A 24,269-nucleotide genomic window follows, 5' to 3' on the forward strand; every position below is an offset into this window, starting at 1 on the left:
GGATTGTAACTTTAGAACTGCAAGTAACAAACGGCTCTGTTACAAAGGCAGTAGCCCACTGAGCTATCTGTATTAAAATACAGTTCTGTGATCTGCATGGTACACATTCTTTGCAGCAGGCATCTTACCCCCATGCTACTTTCCGAGCATTGAAAGATGCGTAGCAGAGCAACTCACCCAACATATCAAAATCAATGACCTCCTCGCCGAATTCCGATCTGGTTTCAATCAGGCCTTCAGTACGTAAACCACTCTACTAGATGTGGTTATTTATATTTATTTATTTATTTATTTATACACAGTTTTCTATAGCGCAAACTAGACCCATGGGTATCAGAGCGCTTTACATCAATGGCATAGGATAAAACAGCAATGTATATAACAAGCAATGAGATTGCGAACCATAGTTGGTAATATTTCCAACCTAGTCTGTAGGTAGATAATAATAAAGAAAAGACCGCTACTAAATTACAAGACACGAATAGTATTGTTCTGAGGTAGTAGCTGATTGTTTTCTGTTCTCTTCTGGCTTGTCTTTTGACTTCCGCTAGTCTTCATATTTCTCATTTTGTTATCTTAAGACCCTCACAGCTAAGTCACAGAAGGCGAATTGCCTGCCTATGGGAGGAATTTGCTCATGAGGAAGGTCTTAGCTTCCTTCTTAAATGATGCAGTGTTCGAAATTTTTCTGATGTTCACAGGCAGAGAGTTCCAGATTCTAGGGGCTGCGCCCGAGAACGCTCTCTCATAGGTTTTTTCTTCCTGAAGATAGGTGGTCACAGCAGTAGCAAATTGGCACTCCGGGCTGGTCTGTTTCCTCCTGAAATTTCTATTTTCTGGGCAAGATATCTGGGTGTGTTGTGATGAATCGCTTTGTGGGCGATACATGCCATTTTTAGTTGTATTCTAGCTTCAAAGGGTAGCCAGTTTAGCGCTTTCAGGTGAGGGGTGATGTGGTCAAATTTCCTCGTTCCTGTGATAAGTCTTGCCGCTGCATTGAGGCAAGCTTTTAGGGGGGCTATGGAAATTTTTGGAAGGCCTGCTAGAGTTGTGCATCCATATTCAATTCTTGAGATAACCAGTGATTGCACAGCTAGTTTTAGGTCCTTCTCCGATAAAAATGGCTTCAATTTTCTTAAGTAGTTCAGGTGAAAGCGTGCGTTTTTTGCCATTACTTTAATGTGGGTTTTCATATCGAGGTGTTCATCCAGTGTGATTCCGAGAGACTTCGCAGACTCAACTAGAGTCAGGGTGCAGTTTAGTGCTGTGATCATTTTTGACCATTCTTTCACTTCTGTTTGATTCTTTTGTGGTGCGATGAGTAAGAATTCAGTTTTATTTGCATTTAGCTTGAGGTGATTGTTAGTTAGCCATTTTAGAGTCATTTTGAGGGCCTCATTCATAATGGTTGTGTCTTCCAGTGATGCAATCTTGATGTAAAGTTGCGTATCGTCCGCGTACATATGGTAAGATATTTTAGAATCTCGCAGGATTTCTGTAAGTGGTTCGATGTATAAGTTAAACAGTGAAGGAGATAGAGACGATCCTTGGGGAACTCCAATTGTGTTTGGACAAGAAGGAGAAAGAGATTGGTGTACTAGGAATCTCTGAGTTCTGTTCTGTAGGAATGATTTGAACCAATCCAATACAGTGCCGGAAATTCCCATCCTGTCGTCAAGTCTGTTTAGACGTTTTTCGTGGTTAACCATGTCAAACGCTGAAGACAGGTCTAGGAGGATGAGTAGACAAGATTGGTTTTGATCTATAGCTTGAAGTGCATCATCGACTATGTGAAGGATTGCCATTTCCGTGCTGTGTCCAGTTCTGAATCCCGATTGGCAGTCATCCAATAGAGAGAAGTTATCGATGTGTCAGCTTAACTGATTTTGTACACATCTCTCTATTAATTTGGCAAGAAGAGGGATGTTGGTCACTGGGCGATAGTTAGTTGGGTCTGCCGGGTCTGCTGTGGGTTTTTTGATGATCGGGACTGCTTGTCCTGTCTTGAGGCATTTTGGGAGGACCCCCTGGGAAAGTGAGGCGTTTATAATTTCAGTCCACATTGGAATCATAATCTGGCTTATTTCTTTCAGGCATTTTGATGGTAGCGGGTCGTTAAAGTGATTGTTTGGTTTAGTGGCCGCTAGCGTCTTAGTAACCTCAGCCTGGTCTAGTAATTTGAAAGTGTCCCAGTGTGCCTTGTTTTTTGTAGCTTTGCTCTCTTCGTTCGGTGCAGAATGTGGTGATGGTATTTTGTAGATAGGGTTATCTGCCGCAATCCTAAATTCTTTTTCCGGTTCGTTGGCTTTGTTATTGAAAAAGGTTGAGAATTCTTCGCAACTAGGTTGTGTTTTAGAGACTTCTTGGGCAGATTTGCCGTCTTATTAGACTGTAGTTTTATAATTTCGAATAGTTTGTGGTCTATTTTTGGCGTTGTCCAGTTCAGATCTGATATATTCCTTTTTAGAATGAGGGATGTTTTTATTATATTCCTTCCTGATCTTTGTGAGGGATTTCAGCTCAGGGGACGACGGGTGTTGTCTCCATTTTCTTTCTGCAAGTCTCAATTTTCGCCTATCTTCATTCAATATTCCATTGAACCATGGGTTTTTGATCTTTTCTGTGACTCTTTTTAATTTGAGTGGTAAGGTGAATTCGACTATTTGCGATATTGTGGTCGTGTAATGGTTCGTAAGATCTGTCACGTTCTGCGTGTTGTCAGGTAAGATTAGGTCTCTTTTACAGCTTTCCCTTAGAAGATCCATATTCGAGTCTCTGGTATCTCGTATCCATCTTTTCATTTTGCTAGATTGAGTGGTTTTTAACTTCTCCCGTGATGGTATTAGGAAGGTTATGGCGTGGTGATCTGACCAATCGCACGGTTCTATTGAGAGGTTTGTGATGACATTATTCTTTGAGATAATCCAGTCTAATGTTGCTCTTTTCTTGTGTGTAGGTTGTAGACAAGCTTGTGATAATTCTAGCTCAGTTAGAAAGTCTTTAAATGCGTTGACCTGTTTGTCATTGTTGTCGTTCCAGTGTAGATTAAAATCACCTAGAAATATATTATTAATGTCTTTGCTAGAGTTGGCAGTGATGATCTCCATTAGTTGGTTAATGAAGTCCATGTTATTTCCTGGTGGGTGATATAAGGCATGTAGGTTGCAAATCTGTTTGTTCTCTGATCTTATATGGAGTCCTAGGTATTCGCATGTTTCGAGAGGGTCTGACTGAAACTGGCCAATTTCTAAGTTTGATCTGTGGATACAGGCAATACCACCTCCTGTCTTTTTTTGTCTATTAAGTCTCATTATGTTATAGTGCGGTGGCACCAACAGGTCTAAGACTGGGGACGAGGAATCAGATAGCCACGTTTCGGTAAGGATTGTGACGTCTATTTCCTGATTGATAATGATATCGGCTATGTTAGAAGCATGTTTCGCTGCTGATCGGCAGTTGAGCAATAGGCATTTTAATGATTTTTCCGGTCTATCTGTGATCCTGTTTGACATATCGGTGTTTAGTTGGATTTGTTGTAGGTTGTTGAGATTTGGTTTCCTTCCATTTCTCGTGGATGTTCTGTTTGCGTCTATCGGTACTCTTTTAATAACCTGAACCCTAGTGGAGTCCGTTTGCTCGTACTCCCTGAGTAGTGCTAGGATCTCTACTTCCGATAAAGAATTTTGATTCCTATCTGGTCTGTTTTGTCTGTTTGACAATGGCATCATTCTTTTCTCTTTATTGTCTTTTGATGAATTTAATATCTGTTTGATGTGTTCTACTTCCGTGTTGGTGTTTTCTGAGATATCCTGTAGTTTTTCTATCCCTTTCAACGTGTTTAGAAGATCCTGCGACAGTATATTGATTTGTGTTTGGATCTCGGGAATTTTTCTCATGACCTTAGGTGACGTAGTGCGATTATTCATCCGTCTGTTTGATGTGGTTGATGTAGCTCTTCGAATTCTAGATAAAGACAATCCTTGCCTCCTGATTCTTCTTAACCTATTATCAGCCTTGGACATGGTCAACCACCACACGCTCCTAGACACCCTCAACATCGAATGGGCATTGATGGCATGGCCCTGAAATGGTTCGCCTCATTCCTCATGTGCAGGTCACAGCGAGAAAAAATTGATGACCATGTCTTCTCACTGAGTACAATGGGCCAAGAGGTCCCCCAGGGGTCTCTCCTTGCCCCAACCCTATTCAGTCTTTACATTGTGCCACTATAAGTCTTCCTTAAGAAATCAGGGATCTCCAATCACCAGTACACAGATAACACACAGATGTATCTAAAGGACTCCTCACAATATGTTGCTGAAGCCACCACCCTAAACTCTGTTCACAACTGGATGAACTCACATAACCTATAGCTGAACCCTTCTAAAACTGAATTTCTGCTCATCTCCACTACAAAATCAATACTTCTGCTGCAATCCTGGATGGACACACACAACATCCTCAACAGTAAGCCCACAATTGTTGACAGTGCCTAGTCTCTGGGGTCATCCTAAACAAACGACTCAACTTACATTTCCAAATCAGCACCATGGCCAAAAACGCTTGCTATAAACTACGTCTTCTGTAGGAAATCCGCAGTTCCATCTCAGAACAAGATCTTAAATCACTTTCTGATATGCCTGTGTTATCCAGAATAGACTATTGTAACACACTGCTGACTGGGCTTCTCAAAACCCATCTAACACCCTTCAAATTGATTCTACACTCTGCAGTGTGATTCGTCTATGGGGACAAAAGAAATGACCACATTACCCCCATGGTGATCACTCTCCGATGGTTGCCAATTGAAGCAAGGGCTATCTACAAGACTGCCTACATCACCCATAAAGCCCTGTGCACATCTACTCCCTGTTATCTGGACGACAAACTCAAATTATCAGGCGGCTCAAGACTATTGCGAAACACTGACGCAATGCTCCTTGAACCCTCGTCCTTTGAAAGAGAACGACTGATGCACAATCCTTCGCAGAAAGAGAACCCAGAGTCTGGAGCTCACTAGCCCCAAAACTGGGTAAAACTACCTTGCTGATTACTTTCAAAGAAGGACCAGAAAACCCTTTTCCTCCAGTGATACTTTAGCTAAAACACTATTCAATTCTTGGAACAGACCTTATACTAGTGAAACCGTTTTACGGCTGTATATTATCTCAAACTTTTAACAAACATATTTACCTTCTGCACATACTGAATATTATCTCAACCCTTTATGGACATATTTACCTTTTGTACACTCTGTATACTACGTCAAACCTCTTATGGTTTTCGTGCATTCTGTTGTGTGTAATGATTTATCTAGTTGTAATCTTAACCGTGTAATTACTTATAGCAGTATTGTTTATCTTAAACCATCTGTAACCTCCATGCAATTAAATATCTCTCCCTTAAAGCACTCTAGCACCTTTGTGTAATGTTCACTATATAAATATGCATAAATGAATAAATAAATAAATTAGCCAAAACTGGCATTAGACAAAACTCCAATCTCTCTCCAGCAGGAACATTATTCACCAGAGAGATCTTGACATTTTTGTTGTTGCCTTGCCAGAAACCTGAGGGACACACAAAGAACTCTGCAGCAGGTGCTTTAAACCCATAAGTTCTATTTAAACGGGAAACATCCTTTACAACGCAACTTTTACCACGCAGTGCCTTTACGACGCAACTTTTACAACGCAAACCATTACAACGCATTGCGCTGGGGGGCGCTCTAGGATAGGGAATAAGTTTAATTTACTGTCCAACACCTTCCCTAGTGTCCACGGGGACAGGAGTTGGAATAGTAAATTAAACTATTCACTATCCAGCGCCCCAAAGCACTATGCGTTGTAAAGATATTCGTTGTAAATACCGCGTTGTAAAGGCATGCGATGTAAAAGTATGCGTTGTAACGTCATACATCCATTTAAACATAGCGCACTCCAAGCTCAGCAGCAGGTGCAGAAGCACCAGTCGCACCGCCTTAAAGCCAGCCCTGGGTCTGGTTGAGACAGTATTATAAAGAATAGGTGTGTGTCGGGTGGGAGGCCTTATTGAGACAGTATTGCATATATGTGTGGAGGGAGCAGACAGAGACAGTAATGCAGATTAAATGTCTATTTGAGTTGCGCGAGGGTCTGGTTGTGGGAATATTGTAGATGTGTGTAAATGTGGAGGGGGTCTGGTTTCGACAGTAGCAGGTGTGTGTCTATAGGTGGGGCGGGAGATATGGTTGAGACAGCATTACACATAACAGGTGTGAAGGCGATGAATGGTGGCCTTGATTGGACAGTAATGAAGATGGTGTGGAGGGTGTTTGGTTGAGACAGTATTGCAGATAAGAGGTGCGTGTATGTTGGGGAGTGGTACAGTTGAAACAGCATGTTAGATAACAGGAGTGTGACGAGACCTGGTTGAGCCATATTATAGATAAGAGGTGTGTGTGGGGGAGGGTCTGGTTAACACAATAATGTGAAGAATAGGTGTGTAGGGGGCAGTCAGTCTGTTGGGCAGTGTTACAGATTAAAAAAAAGATGGGTGTTGGGGGAATGGGAGGCCTGGTTGAGACAGTACCACAGAAAACAGATGTGTGTGGGGGAAGCATCCTGTCAGCCTCTTGAAGGAACAAACATTGGCAAAACTAATAGGTCTCATCTATGCGAGATCTATCGGATTGGTCAATGCTTTAAGCCATGGTGTACAACAGCACAGCTGCTGTGCAGCATGGTTGGGGGAAAAAAACACTTTAGAAAAAAACACTTAAAAAAAAAGAATTCAGTTAGCTGCACAGCAGTCGCATTGCTGTACAACATGGCAAAAAAAACCTTAACGAAGTCAAGTAGCCCTACTATTTGGCTTTCTGCAATTATCAGCTGCAGAAACCGTGTTTCTCACTTGCAGGATCAGAGATCGCACAAAAGGAGCCTGTTTTCACTTGACAAAAAGATGAGGTTGTTATTCAGCGGGGGCGGGAATCAGTTTGGCTTTCCAAGTTTTTGAGCCTCTCAAGTGGAAGGTGCGGTCCGCTCGCGATGAAGCTCCCCGTGGGGCCGTCACTCACGGCCCCGAGAACCAGAAGCAGATGCGAAACCCGCGCCACAGCCAAGGTTTCATGAGGGAAGGATAACACATCCATCCAGATACTGCTGAGACAGCAGAAGACGCGCCCCGCCAGCGGCCCCGGCCTCAGATGTCACAGCTGATGGGAGAGTCCCTGGAGGAGGCGGAGGGATACACTCCGGGAGGAGGTGAAGGGGATCCAGCAGAAGACGCGCCCCGCCAGCGGCCCCGGCCTCAGATGTCGCAGCTGATGGGAGAGTCCCTCGAGGAGGCGGAGGGATACACTCCGGGAGGAGGTGAAGGGGAGCAGCTGCTGTGCGCGCGGCGCGCAATGCAGGAAGGGGAGAAGAGAAGTCTGGGAGGGCTCACCAGCTGCAGCTACATATTTATTATTTTTTTTAATCTTGGGGGGAAAATAAATCATTCCGTTCACCTCTAGTCCAAACAATATTTTTTCTAAAAGCGCAACCCCAGGGCGAAGACAACACAAGACGCGCCTTCCTGTCTGGCAAAGGTTTCGATTTGAGTGGAGAGCTGCCAAGTGGGCCTACAGCCCATGTGTGGCACCTTCAGCCAGTCCAAGCTTTGTAGCCAACAGGGGGTTGCATTCTGGGACTTGTAGTTGCCCTTGTTACACTACGCATGGGCTGAATATTTCAGTGTGCTCCCTATTGCCACGCGGAGGCCAAGGCTATGGTACCAGCGGAGTGCTGCAGCCCGTCTCCAAGGAGGAGAGCTGTTAATGCTTTTTTTGCCAGGATGCCAAATTGTGAAGTAAAACAGGTTACAGGTAAATATTTGAAGAAAATTAGTCCAGGCAAGAGGGCAAATCCAGGGTTACCTGGGCCTACCTGCGATTACTAGGGTAAGTCGACGTCACCAGAGAAACTAATTTCCAGCCCAGAAATATATTTTCACAACCCAGTGCATTCTGGACGCTGTAGTCCAGGTTTCCCAACAACTGAAAAAAGTGTGATAGTGCAGTGGTTTGCAGAAGGAAATTCTGGTCTGGAGCATGGTGTTCATAATACCAGGGAGTCATCTGCTAAATTTAGGTCAACTAGACAAACACGCATGGTCCTTCAACAACATCTCAAGAAAAATGTGAATGAAATGTTAGCTTTATCAGGAGAATCCCACCCAGGGAGAGAGCAAAGACCTCTGTGAGCAAGGCATGTGCGTTAGGCAAAGCTTGGGCAGCGCAGTGGTTTATACCAGTGGAACGCACGCTGAGTAGCGGAGAAGGCGGCGTGGCGCTAGGGCAAGGAAGGGGTCCAGGCCGAAGGAACCCAGAGCCTGCAACGAAGGAAGTGAGCAAGGCCAAGGCATTCAACGATGAGGTAATGGAAAGGACTACTTAATGAACGTAAAAGCAATGCAGTGATACGGAATGCAAGGCATTTAGTTGGGCCAGTGATTTAATGCTAATTAATGCTTAACTGGAATTAGGTAATGAGGGAGTATGTTGTGCCATGTTATGTTTATTACGAAGGACTAAAGTAGGTCCCAACTAAGGCAGACTCTTCCTTCCCACCAGTCTGCTGGCTGGTGCCACGGGATGTTCTCAAAAAGGCATCATACCCACTGGAGTCAAGCTATCCTGGCTGAAGACGGCTGATAGCCAGAAACCGGTCCTAGGATGCTTGATTCCGTTCCAGGAAAGACATGGCTTAGCAGTTCGGGCTGGACTGTTCCCATGAGGCACAGGGTCAAGACTCATTTGCATATGGCCATGTCTGAACTGGGGTGGCTTGGTGAGCAAAATAACGATGGATTTAACCCAGATCTGTGACTGGGGGTGAATGTTTTGCCATTGTGCACCATTCCGTCCATCATCTTGTATGTTTTGCTGATCACACCCGTTATGTTATATATTTTGTTCAAAGTGTTTAAACGCAGCGGAACTTTTGGGTCATTCACGTTCCCATAAAATCATCATACAGATGGTTTCCTATGGGACTGTAAAATCTCTTGGAAAACTCTTAGAAGATGAATGTCAGGATTTCCCAGGAGCTCCTATCCCGTCCAACTGGTTTTTCATTGTTAGTGAAACTACTTCTCGATGGAAACTGTCACAATGAACCCTAGAAAATTCAAGGTGACGCTGTTTGTACCGCTAACCTAGAGATGGCCAGGTCTTCCTGTAGGAAACCGTACAGAACTAAAGAAGAGACACATATCAGACCACGAGCACTTTGAAATAGAAGGCACAGTTTTACTCCCATCCTATAAATATGTTTGTCCAAACACTGAGTCCTTAATGCACAAACCTCTAGCCCGACTCTGGAATGTGTGCAGTCTAAACAGCGAGCACAACAGTCGTGCCACTTTACAGGTACATAAGGACGGCGAGGATGATGGAGCCATGAAATCAGACCCTGAAGGGTGCTGCTCACCACCGGGAGCCATTGATACCGTCATGAAGTGGGAGGAGACGGCGCAGCTCCACTGTAGGGCTGCGCTTAGTATCTATTACGCAGGCGTAATTTTGCGTAGAACCAGCCATGAGTTTCATGTAGTTCGCAGAGTTAAAATCGCTTGTCACACATACACACCTGCGTAGTATTATCGCATGGTAATTATCAGATTTGATTGGTTCTCACACATTTTTATCGTGAAGAATTGATGAGACAACTGTCTGGCGCTTCCAACACGTTTCTGCAAAGTCTTGTAATTTAATCAATATTTCTGTCCATCTCCCTCACCAGAAATGACATTTATCTGAGCTTGGGGGATGTCATATAACGACTGCCTATAAAGTAAAAGAGGCTTAGAGTACACACATCACGGATATTTTCAATACGACGGAGAGGACAGTAAAAAGAAGTGCTGAGAAGGTGCCCAAGATCACACTGATGCAAAATATTGGTCAAAAACGGATAAAAACAACGCAAAATTCCGATTATCACTCAACAACATACATTTCACATACTACACATAATATGCATACGCCATGCATGAATTGCAGGTATCCCACGAAGGGAATAGTCGTGCGTAGATGTAGCTTTTTAACACTTCATCTGTCTGACTCACACGTGACATAACCGGATCTAGAAAGCAGCTTAATGTTTCTGAGCTGGCACAATAGAGAGAACGTTATATATCCATAGAAACTTGGTTATCTGTGAATTCATGGTCATTTCTACAGTCCTGTCTCCGAAAAGTAACATGTAACTGGTTTCCACCCTTCCTAGATTCAATGAAAGACACAATCTGTTGACAAGGGCACTCCTGATGTTCCCGCTTCACGTCCATGAAGGCTGTCACTGCCAGCACAGGAACCAAACACACCAAAGAAGAAAGATGTCCATAGTCTTAACTTTCCTGCGATACCTGCTCACGAAGAGGGCAAGCATTTGCAATGCAATAGGTCTCGCATTTTCGGAACTTTGACATATTGGCTATGTAAACGACAATGCCTTTTATGTATGCACACTTTGTACTTATAGTCGTTGCTTGCAGGTTTTCAAAGCACATAAATAAAAGGGACTGTCATTTACAATGCCAATAGTTCCAAATCTCGCAAATGAGAGGCCTATTGCATTGCAAATGCTTGTTATGTCTACACGGTGTCTTGTGCAGCAAGACGGGAAGCAGGAGTGGAGGGAGGGGGTGGGGAACGGGCAGGGGAGTAAGGAGATCGCGCTGCTGCTGAACACTGGGCTCTGCTTTCAGGAGAAGAATACAATGTTTTTTCATTGAGATTAGCATCCAAGCACAGACAGCACTGGGAGGAGTAAATGGAGCAAAGAGGTGGTGGGGAAGGGGATATTACCTGTAGGAACGGAGGAGCACGTATTGGCAAAGTCAGCAGGTCGGGTGGGCGCCTGCTAAAATTTTAAGCGTGGCGACCGTCTTGTTGTTAATGCATAAAGATTAGTGCGGCGCCCAGGAGGTGGGGGGGAGGGGTTTGCGGAACAGTGACGAGGAGCAGACAGCAGTGTGGAAAAGCGGGCGCCATGCTGCACCCTAAAGCACGCCGCTTGTGTTGTTAATATATAAGCTGATAAGCGGCTCTGTTTAAATAAGAGGGACGGCCATGCAGCCGGCATTGTTTACTTCGTCTTCTGGTCAGCTGTGATTACATGCAGCGTTGCAAACGGTAAAAAAAAAAAAAGCTAACGAATAGTAATTGATAACAATACAAGTAGAAAAGCGGGTGCCTGCTAAAATATTAAGAGTGACACCCGTGTTGTTGTTAATGATGAAAGTTTTGCGCAGCGCCCAAGGGCAGGATGGCAATGTGAAGCAAGCGTGTTACGCTGGCCCCCAAAAAATTGAAGGGGCGCAGCAGCTATAGTCTAATAAAAAAATAACGTAGATGAAAAGGTGCAGGTTGGCGGCTTCTCGTAATAGAAATGTAAACGCGGCACCATGCTGAAACTGTAGCGCGGCATCTGGAGGCAAAGCAGGCACACTTGCGGGATTAAAGAAAACAGTGCTCACAGACTGTAGATAAAAACAGACCATGTAACAACACACGTAAAAGGTCCAGTGCTCATGGAAGGTTACAAATGTAGACAAGGCGGTACTAAGGAGGGACTACTAAACCTACTCATGAATCAAAAGCAACCATTTAGAAAGGACCGTAACATGAGCCAATTGAAAAGATGGGTGGAAAAAGGGCGAAGCTTCAAGTCCATACCTGAATACAGCATACCTCGCAGAGCAGCGCATGCGCTGCCCAGGCTCAACCTAAAAATTACCCTACATGGCTTGTCCAGGCATCTGGTGGAAAAGGCAACTTCCAACATGTGGCACCTTCCTCGACAGAGCCTTCTCCTTCAGCGCCTGCCTCAACTATCAGACCAGCCTCGTGCAACTCATGGGGTGCAATTCTTACAAAAGCTGAACATTTACTCCCCCAGGTTGAGGCCTACATTTAGAACAAACCTCAAACTTTTCTGGGATTTACTGCCCTTTCCAGTGCTACTCCTGTGAAGTTGCAACAGCTGCAGTTTCCAAAGAGTAGGTCTGGATTTTTTAAATTGTATTGAAGGTTAGTCATGTACCGAAGCATTTTATGTGTGAATGTGCATGGTCTATAATTACACATGCAAATGTTTTACTGAGAGGCAAATATACTTTAAAACTTTATTTTAGACTGTCATGACAGGTTTTCTGGAGTGGCGGCACCTACCCCAACACCCCTACCAAATTTGGAGATGTTCTTTTCCCATTACCACTGTTGACAAAAGTAAATTTTGGGTTGTTCCTTTCCTTCACTACTCTTGACAGAAGTAAATATGAGACCATATCCAGGGTGCAAACAAGCCAGGCAAACAAATGTAAACACCCACAAATGTATGGAAATGTAAACATTCACAAACTCCCTAGTACATTCCCATCCGGGAATGCCTGCTCCCTACCCCTGGTAGCAGATTTGCTCTCAGGAGACGTCTGTGTGATTAAGTAACTTCACAGATGTAAAAGATCACAAATGGGGATGGATTTACACTCATAAAAATCACAATTTTTGTGCACCCAAGTTGTACTTTGGGAAACAAATGACTGAGGATTGCAACAGTAATTATTAGCCCAATGTGGGGTCAAAATTAAGATCACAGTCTTCACAAAAATGAAGGATCAGTTGCTAGTTGTTCAATACTCACAAATACCCACAACCACACCCAACTAATTCCTGCATATCTTACGCCATGTTCTGCCACGCCCTACAAAGGTACTCTCCCTAGGCATGACCTCAACAACACTGTTCACATCCTCAAGTACACTAAGCGTATTCTCAAACAAATCTATAAGCCGTCAGCCATCTTATGTAGCCTGTGGTAAAGATAAGTACAGTTGCAGGTCAAGGGTATAGAAAGAGTGACTATTTGTGCACCTGTGGGTGAGAGTGCAACGAAAGTGGCCATACACGCACAAATGCACTTGCACACACATAGAGATACACACACTCATTGCAATCTTCTCCAAATCCCACTCAAGTGTAGCAGACGAAGCACAGAGATCCGCAGAGGGAGGGAAATGTGTCTCGGGGAAACTATTCGCGGAAGACACAAAAATAATTGCCCGCAACTTCTAATATGATGCTCCAAGGCTAAAGAGTGATTGCCATCAAACACATATCGCCACACACTCTGTAAAGATTGAAGCCGCATCGCAAGAATTGGTAACCAACATACAGCCAATGAAGTTCTGACCAGAGTCAGATTCTGAACTTTCTTCAGCTCCTGTCAAGTGTAACAAATAAGAATTTCAAGATCCTGCTGCATACCAAAATCAACGTCACTTGTACAGCACTCGGATGCTTCAGAAGAAGTGTCCCGGCACTCAAAGCAGAGACTAGGAACATGAGCGGACAGTTAATTTCATTTTGATCAAAAGCCAGGTTTTTAATTCCTTCCTGAAACAATGTTTGGACTTGGCCATGCAGAGTTGGATTGGAAGGGTGTTCCAGAGGATTGCAGTCAGAACTGAGAAAGATCCGCCACCCTGACGGCCCTTTGCAAATCTGGGGATACGCATAAGTCGGAGGTGGTTTGACCTTCGTGATCGTGATAGAATGGCAGGGCCCCCCCACGGTTCTTCTGCTTTTGCTAATTTCACACAAACCACACGGCAGAAGATACCAAGGCCCTGTTGCTGTGCTTTCTGGATGAAGGTTAAGGCCTCTGACTCTCTCAATCACCGTGCATGAAAACCTGCCTGGCCTTACCTGGGGGCTCTCACATACATTTGCAGAGCTACAGTGATGCAAACACCACCACACAGTGGGCCATGCTCAACTTTACAGATAAACCTTTGAGAACTGGGCTTACAACATAACGCATTAATGTTCAGTTCATGTCATTTAGAGAAGAAGTGCCCAACACGTCACTGCAGTTACTTCAGGTCACCAACAGAGATATCACAGGGGAATGAGAACAAAAAAACCTGCAGTAGGAAGCCTTGGTGTCTGAAACCTCTGACAGAAAGAGCTTTCAACCTTTCAAAGAAGCTTAAAAAACCTGTATTACTATCTCCTAATGTTACCAAATTATTTGCTCTTTTACTTATCAGGACATGCCCCTGACTTTCAAGGGATCCCGCTTCTTTTAAGCCTGATACAGACTCCTAGGGTTCAAGTAGCCTCACCCACATAGCTGCAGTGGGCATACTGCCAGGGCCACTTTCCTGATGAAGGAGGCATACACGTGGTAGGCAGAAGATCCAGGTAGATTACATTTTTATACTAAGAGAAAAATAGCTCCCTGTGGTGGTGGCCATTTCCAGATTTACAAAGCAAATCACCAAGATTTGTTTCTTTTTCACAAGCTTCTTCTTCAAACACAGTGAGGGCTTTCCAAAGGACTGGATATGCTTCTGGTGTGCCAACTACCAAAATATTTCAGCTTTCTGCTGAATTCTGTGGCCATTTTCAATGGTTGTACTTTTATGCAAAAATTAAATTATCCCATATCGTTTAAAAAAATTGAATGCATTGTAATCAACACATAACTATTTGAATCAATGTTACCGTAAAGACTTATAAAGAAGAGCAGAGAAGCGAGCTGCTGATAGTTTTCTCACGACCGGAGGAAATGAAGACAAACTGGTGGTCTTATTACTACCAGTTTGTAAGTAGCCTCGTTTTCACTCGTTTAAGAAAGACACCTGGTTGTCTGTTTGACGAATCGTTAATGTGAGGGATATATTTTGATATGTTGAAAACTATAGAAACTAGTCTAGAGTAGAGTGTGGGAAGCCTACTTGGTGGACACGTCTGAGAAGCATGAGAAGACCAATGGTATTAAGCAATGTAGTCAAATCACTAACCACCCGGAGACCGATAAGTGAAACTTTACGAAGTAAACTAACAAAAGAGAGAGCAAGGGATCGTGTTCACACTGAGTGAACGGAGAGTACTCCTGTTCCCCTGAGTATCAATTAATTAAACAAATGGAGGAGTACCACCATAGAGAATTCGAAAAATTCCTAATGGGGTGTGTACAAGACACAAGGAAGGGATTTATCCTTTTGTAAAAAAACCCTCACTCACCAACCTAGTGGTGACATGCTTCATCATCGGGGTCCACCCTGATGACCTAACGTCACCAGGGTGTGCTACAACACCTGAATTACAGTGGAGCAGGTTGTGGGTGTAAAGTGCAAAAAAAGGGTGTTAAAAATTGTCCTGGTTTAACTTAGTGGGAAGATACGTTTTATTTACAAGCAACTGGACAATGTTAAAAAAAAAGTGATGAGGTACTGTAAGGGTAAATTATGACCCAAAGTATCTATGTATGTGATCTGGTCTACATGTTTCAACCTTAAAGGAATGTGCCAGGTTTTCGTCAGGACCAAGAACAAGGAAGGTGGACGGTCTGCGCCCCCTATAAGGCGCACCCAATCCTAACTCCTTGTGACCATGTAAGCAAAAAATCGCTAATGGTGAAAGCTCTAACCACACTGGGTGAGCGTGGTGAGTAAAAGAAAAAAGACTCCTATTGTAGTGTCTTTTAGCATCGGAGGGCAGGGGGTGGTGTCACCTCGGTTAGAAACATATTAGTTTTGCCGTGGTGGTTAAGGCCATTACCTACATCCAGACCGCTGCCCCGCTACAATCAACCTTTTTTTGCACTTTACACCCACAACCTGCTCCACTGTAATTCAGGTGTTGTAGCACACCCTGGTGACGTTAGGTCACCAGGGTGGACCCCGATGATGAAGCATGTCACCACTAGGTTGGTGAGTGAGGGTTTTTTTACAAAAGGATAAATCCCTTCCTTTTGTCTTCTACACACCCTATTAGGAATTTTTGGGATACTTGACGAAGATCATACAAACAGGAACTTCACGAAGATCATACAAGAGGAATCCAGGCTCTTGCTCATGCTCATAGCAGGACAGAAGTAGATGACTGAGTTCAGCATTAATTCTTCTAAGACCTTCTAAATGTCTGCCTACCACAAAATCTATGCAAGGCATAGACGATGGGTGATGCGCTGGTACCAGACGCTGGGAACCGCAATGCTTTTGAGTTGAGGTGCCACAAGGCTTGAAGTAAAGGACTATTGACCAGACAGGCCCCAGAATAGTAGGAAGCTTGAGAAGAAGGCAAGGATACTTGAAAGAGCACCTGCAGAGGTGGGCTATGCCCGGCTCAGTTACCGGGGCGGAGGCTCAAATGTTTGAGCAAGTTATATGTGTAGAAAGGTTGGAGCTCAGGAATGGTAGACAGGTGTGTCTAGATATACAGGATTTGTGCTATTGAAGTGGAAATGAACTTGTAGGACCTTTCCAAAGTTTATCTGAAAGAGAAGCCACAGAGAGGGACAATTGTTATGTGAGTTACAGCTCTTTGCAAATCAGGAAAATCGACTAAAACCACATAGTGACAGGGCTCGAGAGAGGGGCAACAAATGCCCTCTGTGGTCGAGAATGACCCTCGATTTGACTGCATAGGAAAGGATAACTTTAGCATAAGCAGAAGAAACTGGAAACAAAAAGGCATTTCCTAGTAACTGGTTAGTGCTGCAAAACCATAGTAACGTCAGTACTTCGCTACACACATCTCTGAACATGTCTATCAAGCGAGTGCCAGCACCTCATTAGGGATGTGTATCGGCTAGCCGGAGCTCCAATCGCCTCCTCAGACAGAGAACCATTCTGGGAACTAAAGGAACAAAGAGAGGAGAGAGATGAGGGTCAGGCGTTAAGACATGCACCTTTAACCAGACATATCATCACCAGGAGACTCAAAACAGGCAGAAATCGAAGGCTATTACTGAAAAAGGTCTACAATGACACAAAGACATTGATGCCAAGTAAGGAGTGCCAGGCTTTGCCAATCACCCCTTCTGTTGAAACACTGGAAAATCGATTCTCCTGCTTTGCTATTGTCTGCCCACAACATTTGATCACTCCTGTGTTTTTACAGAGGGAGTATTAGAAAACAAAATAACTAGTCAGTTCCAGTTTCTATTCTTGATTTCTAAAAATAAAGAACCTACTCTTGCAGCAGAAGTTTTAAAAGGTCTATCGCTGACGTTTAAACTGTTTAAATTTTTGGGAATACTCTGCTTTTTATGGAAATGCCCCCTTACCTTTGGCACAGCACATTACTTCAGCGCCCCTTTTACACCTGGTCTGGTGAAATGTGGCTTTGCAGTTTTAGAAGGTGAATCTGTATCACAATACACCTGGGACATTAGAACTTCTGTTGGTTCGTGTGTTTTTTCTGTATTCCATAAGTTGGTTCTCCAGCAGCAGACATAAGGCACATATCACAACATAGTCTCTCAGGCATATGCGGGGTGGACTACGTAAAAACCCAAAACTGTGTTGCACCACCTACTCCCACGGACTCGTCTCCTCCAGCCTATGGTGCTGGCATAGCTCAGTTGATCTCTGTTATGCCGTCTCTCCTTTCCAACTTGCTGAGTGCTCCCAGCTCACACATCCCAGGCTTCCTGAGGACAGACACTGGTAAGCAACCACCGATGAATCTTATAGCGAAATTTTTTTGGGTGGACTGGAGAACTGTGACCTATTCCTGGGGCTTCCTGATCTAGGCTCACTTATATTAATCTGCAAAGTCACTAGGTCCCATTTCAATTATCATAATAGCATCCTAGTAGGGATTCCTCCAAAATGCTGGACAATCTGCTTCTGGTCTAAAACTACCCTGGACAACTTATTTAGAGCTTAAAGATGTCAGATTAAATTTTGCAGACAAGAAAACACTGCTGCAGACCATACAACATCTGGATTCAAAGATCCAGTGTCTGTCCAACAAAGCCTTATAGGGCCAGTCATCCCTCTAGCACAAGGCTCCTCAAGTCGAACAGGTGATTGACCTCACAATTCTGATGGCCACCACCAGCCAAAGCACATCTAGATTCCTTTAAGATGAAGACTATCGCCGCTGCTCAATAACAAACCAAATGTATACAGCTCAAATGACCATCGAATTGCTTCAGATCACCGATTCAAGACTACAGAAGTTTTCTGCAGCTTGCTCGCCTCTGAATTCTCTCTTCCCTTTGAACCACTCTCGATTCCATTCAAAACTGGATGTCAACTCATCAACTGATTCTGAATCCCTCCAAAACTGAATTCCTCCTCCTCTCCTCCTCAGTCTCTCCTCCCCCGGTTCAATCATGGATGGATCAGATGAATCTACTTAACAATAAACCCATCATTGTCGACAGCGCAAAATCCCTTGGTGTCATACGCGACAAAAAACTCAATCTAATCTCCCACATCAATTCCATTGCAAAGTCTGCTCGATACCAATTGCGCCTTCTTAGGGGAATTCGTCGCTTTTTCCCGGAGCAGGACCTTAAAACCCTGGTGCAATCGCTGGTCCTTTCCAGACTGGACTACTGCAATTCTATTCTTACTGGCCTCCCCAAATCCCACTTGTCCCCCCTTAGATCTGTCCACCACTCAGCAGCTCGTTTCATTTATGGGGCCAAAAGAAGCGACCACATCACACCGATGTTATCCACCCTCCGCTGGCTTCCCATCGAGGCTAGAGCTATCTACAAGACTGCCTGTATCACCCACAAAGCCTTGCACTCCTCCTCTCCTCACTACCTGGCGAACAAGCTGAAACTCTCTGGAGGCTCTAGACCTTCACGTAATGCGGAAAATCTACTGCTTGAACCTCCCACTTTCAAGAAGGGAAGATCTATGACCCAATCCTTTTCAGGCAACGCGGTGAGAATATGTAACTCACTTCCCCCTCCGCTCCGGACCACCACCTCCTCCCAGACCTTCAAAACTGACCTCAAAGTTCTCCTCCTCCAAAGACACCTCCTAAAGTAATTCATGCCCTCTCTATTATCTGAAGGAAGACCTCCCACCACTGAAAACTATTCTCCATGACTATGGAAGTGCCTTCCCAGTGTGTTCTGGTAGTTTGAGTGTTTACCATTTATTGCAGTATTATCCTTGTACCTGTGTATGGTACCCTTTTGTAACTTGCACACGTCACTTTTCTCTTGTAACACACTGTTTGCTACCTCTCACATTGTGTTTGCTTTTGATACTTGCACAAGTGCCACCATTGCCTACGTAACGTTTGTTCTTGTGCTTGAGTGTCTAGCATATATTGCAGTATTATACCTCTAATTGTACTTTGTTTCTCTTGTAACCTGCACACTTGTCACTTTTTCCTCCTGTATTGCACCGTTTGCTACCTCATGTATTTTGTTTGCTCACAATTGTCACTTTTACCTCATGTAACTTATCGTCTGCTTTTGTAATTTTGGTTCATTTGTAATTTTCTGTCCCTATTGTGAAGCGCTCTGACGCCTTCGGGTAAAGTCCGCGCTATTTAAAAACGCATAAATAAATAAATAAAACCTCGCAGGAGTTTTGAAGGTGCTTTTCAGTGAAATTCGCACACTAAGATGTGAAATAGCTTTTGATATTTTCAACTGCATCTCTGGATTTGCCAGCAACTCACATGACCTCACAGGAATCCAATTCCTTGTCGTTTGTAGGCTAAGAAAGTGGTTCTATAATGTTATGGTCTGACGCCGCCACTACAACAACAAGGGGCATATTAGATCAAAAGCCAAGGTCCCTTCTCCCGGAATGACCAGAATTGTAATGAGGGTCAAATACGCGAGTCCTCTGAAATTATTTCCCAGAGCAAAATATTTGGTATATCACATCAATGCAAGTAACTATACTTAACTTCCATGCTATATCATTCAAAACAGAGTAGGGTTAGCAATCCGATGGTGTAGGGGGCTATTGCAAAGAGTGATTGTAGTAGGGTCACTGCTTTGTAGGCTTCTCGTTTACTCATCCTTGGAGGATTTGAAAGGAAGCACAACATTGTGTCACCTGTCATGAATGTAATATTAAGTAATTGGGTAATCCTGTAGTCAAATCTGGAGTGAGTGACATTAGCTGCACTGATGTAGTTGGGGCACTGCTGCACGGAGAGGCTCTTAGGAGAATATCTGTAAGGTTTGGAAGTTTCCAGTTAGTCCAGAACACTCTGGAGAATGAAGACGTCAAAGGACAGCTGCCAACAGAGCATTGGCCTTGCCATACCCAGCCCGGGTGACAAGGGGAAGAGAAGATCACCCTTCACGAGGACCCGTGAAAGGTGTTGGCCCACTTCTGGAGGATCAAGCTAACTCTTGGTGACCCAATGGTGGACTGGTTTGAGTCTAGGTGGAGTCAGAGATGGGTCACTAGCTCACACATCTTCTGAATATTGCGTGGGTAGTAAGTGGATGAAGTGATGCAGCAACCATGGTTTAGGGTTTCAACCTATGTGGGTGAGTGTAGAGCATGATGTGTAAGATGCCAGATTAAATCTTGCGGACAAGAAAACAATCACTGCTGCAGACAATACAACATCTGGATTCAAAGATTCCGTGTCTGTCCCTTCAGGCTTGAGTTATGGGAGACCGTGCCTGTCTGACTTGTTTTCTAGGTTAGTGCGGAGATACCCCTTCGGGGGTGATTCCTGCGCTTTATAAATTCTCTACATACATACTTAGGGTCACTGCCCTAGTCCAGAGGCATGGTCTGCTCATCCCATTCACTCACAGCCATAACAGAACCCCCAAAATGAACTCTAGGCAAAGCTCATTGTTTAGTTAGACCCTTAATTAGTACACAAAGCATGCACCACAGACATGCGCATATGTCATTATATGCTAATGGTCAAAATTAGGGGCATCACTCTTTCGGATTCTGAACTACCAGAGAGGGAGGGAGGATGACTATGCAGACATAAAACTGAACTCTGTAGTTCATACAATACAGAACCTCATAACTCTCCTCACTGAGCTAGACGTCTATCCTGCTGCTGTTGAGGTGTGCATGGTACCAGGGATGTATAACTGCAATCGAATGGAATAATGTCCTACAAGAGCAGAACGTTGCTGAACATCAGAGCGGATGCCCCTGGACATAACCTAATAGCCTTCACTATCACATCTATTCTCTGGGCCTCCTTCTCCTGAAGACAGTGACTGAGGTAGATGCATTTCCACCCTCATCAGGGAGGCAGAAGACTTATCAGGGCAAGCTATGGTTTGAGAAACCACAGCTGGAATTCAAAAATGTGTTCTCTGGCTGGTACTCCAGAAGGATTGGAATGAATGAGAACTGGCTGAGAATAGCTGGAATAGTATCAGAAGTGAAAAATTTACAGTCAGTGCCATAATGTGAAAGGTCAAGCTCAGAAATCCAAAGGGGGTACTGGATGGGGTTGAGGGGTAAGATCAACTGGAGCAGGATTTAGGGATTGTCACACCAGATGACGTCAAAAAGTCTACGTGACAAAACCACAGTAAGAGAAAAGGGAAAGTTAAGACGGAGTTGGACAACAGACCACAAACACTGGACATAAGGGATCATTCAAGTCAGTTAAAAAAGAATTGTAAGATCCCAATCAGTTTACTAAAATATTAGTGAAATATGAAAATAGATATACAACAACTCCTCTGTGTCACCGCTGGTTCATCATTGCGAAATCTGATGTCTAGCATACTTGACACACACAAAACATACTTGGCAGTCAACCATTTTGTAATGTGCATACTTACCCTTGTGGTGGATTTTTGTCCAGCCAGCCCGCTTTGATTACCGATGAGGGTTGTGTGGGACCATCGTCCATAATGCTGCTGTACGTACCAGGGCTGCCGGACGACAATGAGCTACTGGACTGGAGTACATTCAAGCCCCCATCATTCCAAAGTTCACTGGAGAGACAGAGAAAACAAAAATATAAGGATTCAGATTCTAACAATTCACATCAAAAGCAGACTAAGACCACATCCGCCAGGCCACATTGAGCCGAAACAAACTGACGGAAAGCAAATAAGGCAGCAGAAAGTCTGGAATGTAAATGTAGTTGAGCTTATATAGCGCACAGCTACCCGCAGTGGGTTTCCCGGCGCTTGCTTAGGGAACCCGTCCTGGTATTCCCCTGTGAGATAGCAGGGTATCCACAAGGGGAAAGTCAGGCATCCCGCCGCGAGGGGCCGTTGTGGAGATTAAGCAAGCTATTGCCCAGAGTCGCAGAGTGTGAACCCGTGAGTCGAGGAGGCACCGGGGCGAGAATTATCGAGTCCGTGGAATTTTTAGCCCAAGACCCGCCGAGGCGGGGAATTGAACCCTGGTCCAGGACCGATCTCAGCTTCCGGGTCTGCTGCCTCTAACCCCTGAGCCACACTTCTCCAAAGTCTAGAAGTTGTTCAGCAGCTGGTTTATGCACCTATATAAATGAAAACAACGAAAAACCCTCAACCCAATACAAGTTGCTCACAGGAGCCCAGAGTAGTTCCGGACAAGCAAGAGAACCCACCCTCCACCATCTGCACAGAGTTGGCTTTTGCTGTAATATTCTGAAAATGGTCCCCCCAAAAATGAATTCAATGTGTAGAGCATTGGTAAATGTAAGTATCTTGGTGGTGACTAGTTTTTGATTTTTTAGTGCTTTGAAGCAACTCATGCTCTGTGGTGCTTTATAAAAACCAAGTTAATCTTAAATTAAACTGAATGAGATAGAACTAATGGTAATGTTGCAGGAGAAGTGTGGCTCACTGGTTAGAGGAGGCAGACCTGGAAGCAAAGGTCAGCCCGGGACCAGGGTTCAATTCCCGGCTCGGCGGGGTCTTGAGTCCTAAAATGTCCATGGACTCGACAATTCTCGCTCCGGTGCCTACTCGATTCACAGGTTCACACTCTGCGACTCTGGGCAATAGCTTGCTTAATCTCCACAACGGCCCCTCGCGGCGGGATGCCTGGCTTTCACCTTGTGGATACCCTGCCGGGGTTATCTCACAGGGGAATACCAGGACGGGTTCCCTAAGCAAGCGCTTAGAAACCGCTTGGTGATTTGCGCTATATAAATTCCTGTACATTTACATTACATTTACATATCATCTGATTACATAAAGTAAGTAACATAAACAATGTCTATTGTAATAACAAAAAGTTGGGGTAAGAGATCTGTAGCCTGTTCTTCTAAACAAGCCACACTGGTTTAGTAATAACTCAAATTCATCAAAAGGAGGCACGCCTTCAAATGTTTTCCTATTTAATTCTTTCACTTGTTCTTTTTGTCATAAATCGAACATAGACCAATTATGTATCTTTTTCAAATATCTCTTTATTCAAATTATATCCAAGAGCACAACCAACCTGTTTTTCGAGGTAACTTTCCTCAGGGTTTATGTGTTGAAATGGACATCAATTTATAAAGCTTCACATTTGTAATATCACGATAGATGAATTATCCATAATTCTGAAGTTGCCCCATATAGATATAAAGTGCTTAGCAGCACAAAATTGCACCATTAGAGGTAATTCTTCCATTAATGGCTGGGTGGCCAGAGGAAAACATGAAGGTTTACCTCGTTTTGATGAATACAAAATATCTACCCAATTTGCAAGATAGTTCAGTTCACAAACTTTATTCGGATAGACGATGTATCCATAAAAGTGCGACAGTAATTAAAAATAACAATAAGAATTAACAATATGTAGTGGCAGAGATTACAGTTATATGGAGAGAATAGCATGAACAATTTTAGATGGCAAGTTAAAACAATACAATTGGCAAGATATGTATCAATATGTTTCATGGTATGGCCATCTTGGGGATTTAATGTATAGAGCTGGTTAAAACCTGATAGTATCATGACTGCCTGAACTTTTCATACTGATGGAATTGTGCTGTTGATGGACTAGAGGAGCGAACCAATTGCATTTGGGATTTTGAGGAGCAGCAGGATTGCGAGGTACACGGAGCGAGCTCTCTTGGTACAAGTCAGACAAGAAAACCAGCCTTAAGAACATGCATCTGGATATTACTTTTTTCTGAGATTATTATTACCTAATTGATTTCCACTGGGAGAAAAAAAACTTATGAAAACACGTTGGTTCAGAAATATTTATTTCTTATAATTTGCCGTAGCATTCACGAACATATGAAATATGTTGGAAAAAAGAATCATGGAAACGCAATGGACCTCTTTCAGAGTAGGTCAGAATTATAGGGTGTAAAATTGCCCAGAATAATACCCAATACTACACCCCGCATTTTATCCACAGTCTATTTTAGTGCCCGATACACAGCTCCACAGGTCACAATCAGGACTAACAATGGTTCTGGTTTTACAGCAGTGTAAGATCATGTCTCCCCAATCCCAAGCAGGACATTTTGGAAATAATATCTTTCCCCTTGATAATGTATAAAACTGTCACTTGGCCAAATTTGCAGAGGAATGAAG

The 24,269-nt window shown here is 43.8% G+C and overlaps 1 protein-coding gene across 13 annotated transcripts in view; it reads right to left on the reverse strand.

Moving 5' to 3' along the window:
* Window positions 1-24,269, reverse strand: part of ARAP1 (ArfGAP with RhoGAP domain, ankyrin repeat and PH domain 1) — an 800,765-nt gene that overhangs the window by 279,492 nt on the left and 497,004 nt on the right. For 11 of the 13 annotated variants that reach the window (XM_078658604.1, XM_078658609.1, XM_078658605.1 and 8 more), the window contains 2 exons: window positions 21,579-21,734; window positions 16,604-16,672 (listed from right to left, as the gene is read on the reverse strand). In XM_078658604.1, the coding sequence (XP_078514730.1) occupies window positions 16,604-16,672; window positions 21,579-21,734 (225 nt within the window). The remainder of the gene's footprint in view (window positions 1-16,603; window positions 16,673-21,578; window positions 21,735-24,269) is intronic. The other 2 variants (XM_078658607.1, XM_078658611.1) reach the window with 1 other exon arrangement.

Source organism: Lissotriton helveticus, chromosome 8, assembly GCF_964261635.1.
Source record: "Lissotriton helveticus chromosome 8, aLisHel1.1, whole genome shotgun sequence".
NCBI classification, from domain to species: Eukaryota; Metazoa; Chordata; class Amphibia; order Caudata; family Salamandridae; genus Lissotriton; species Lissotriton helveticus.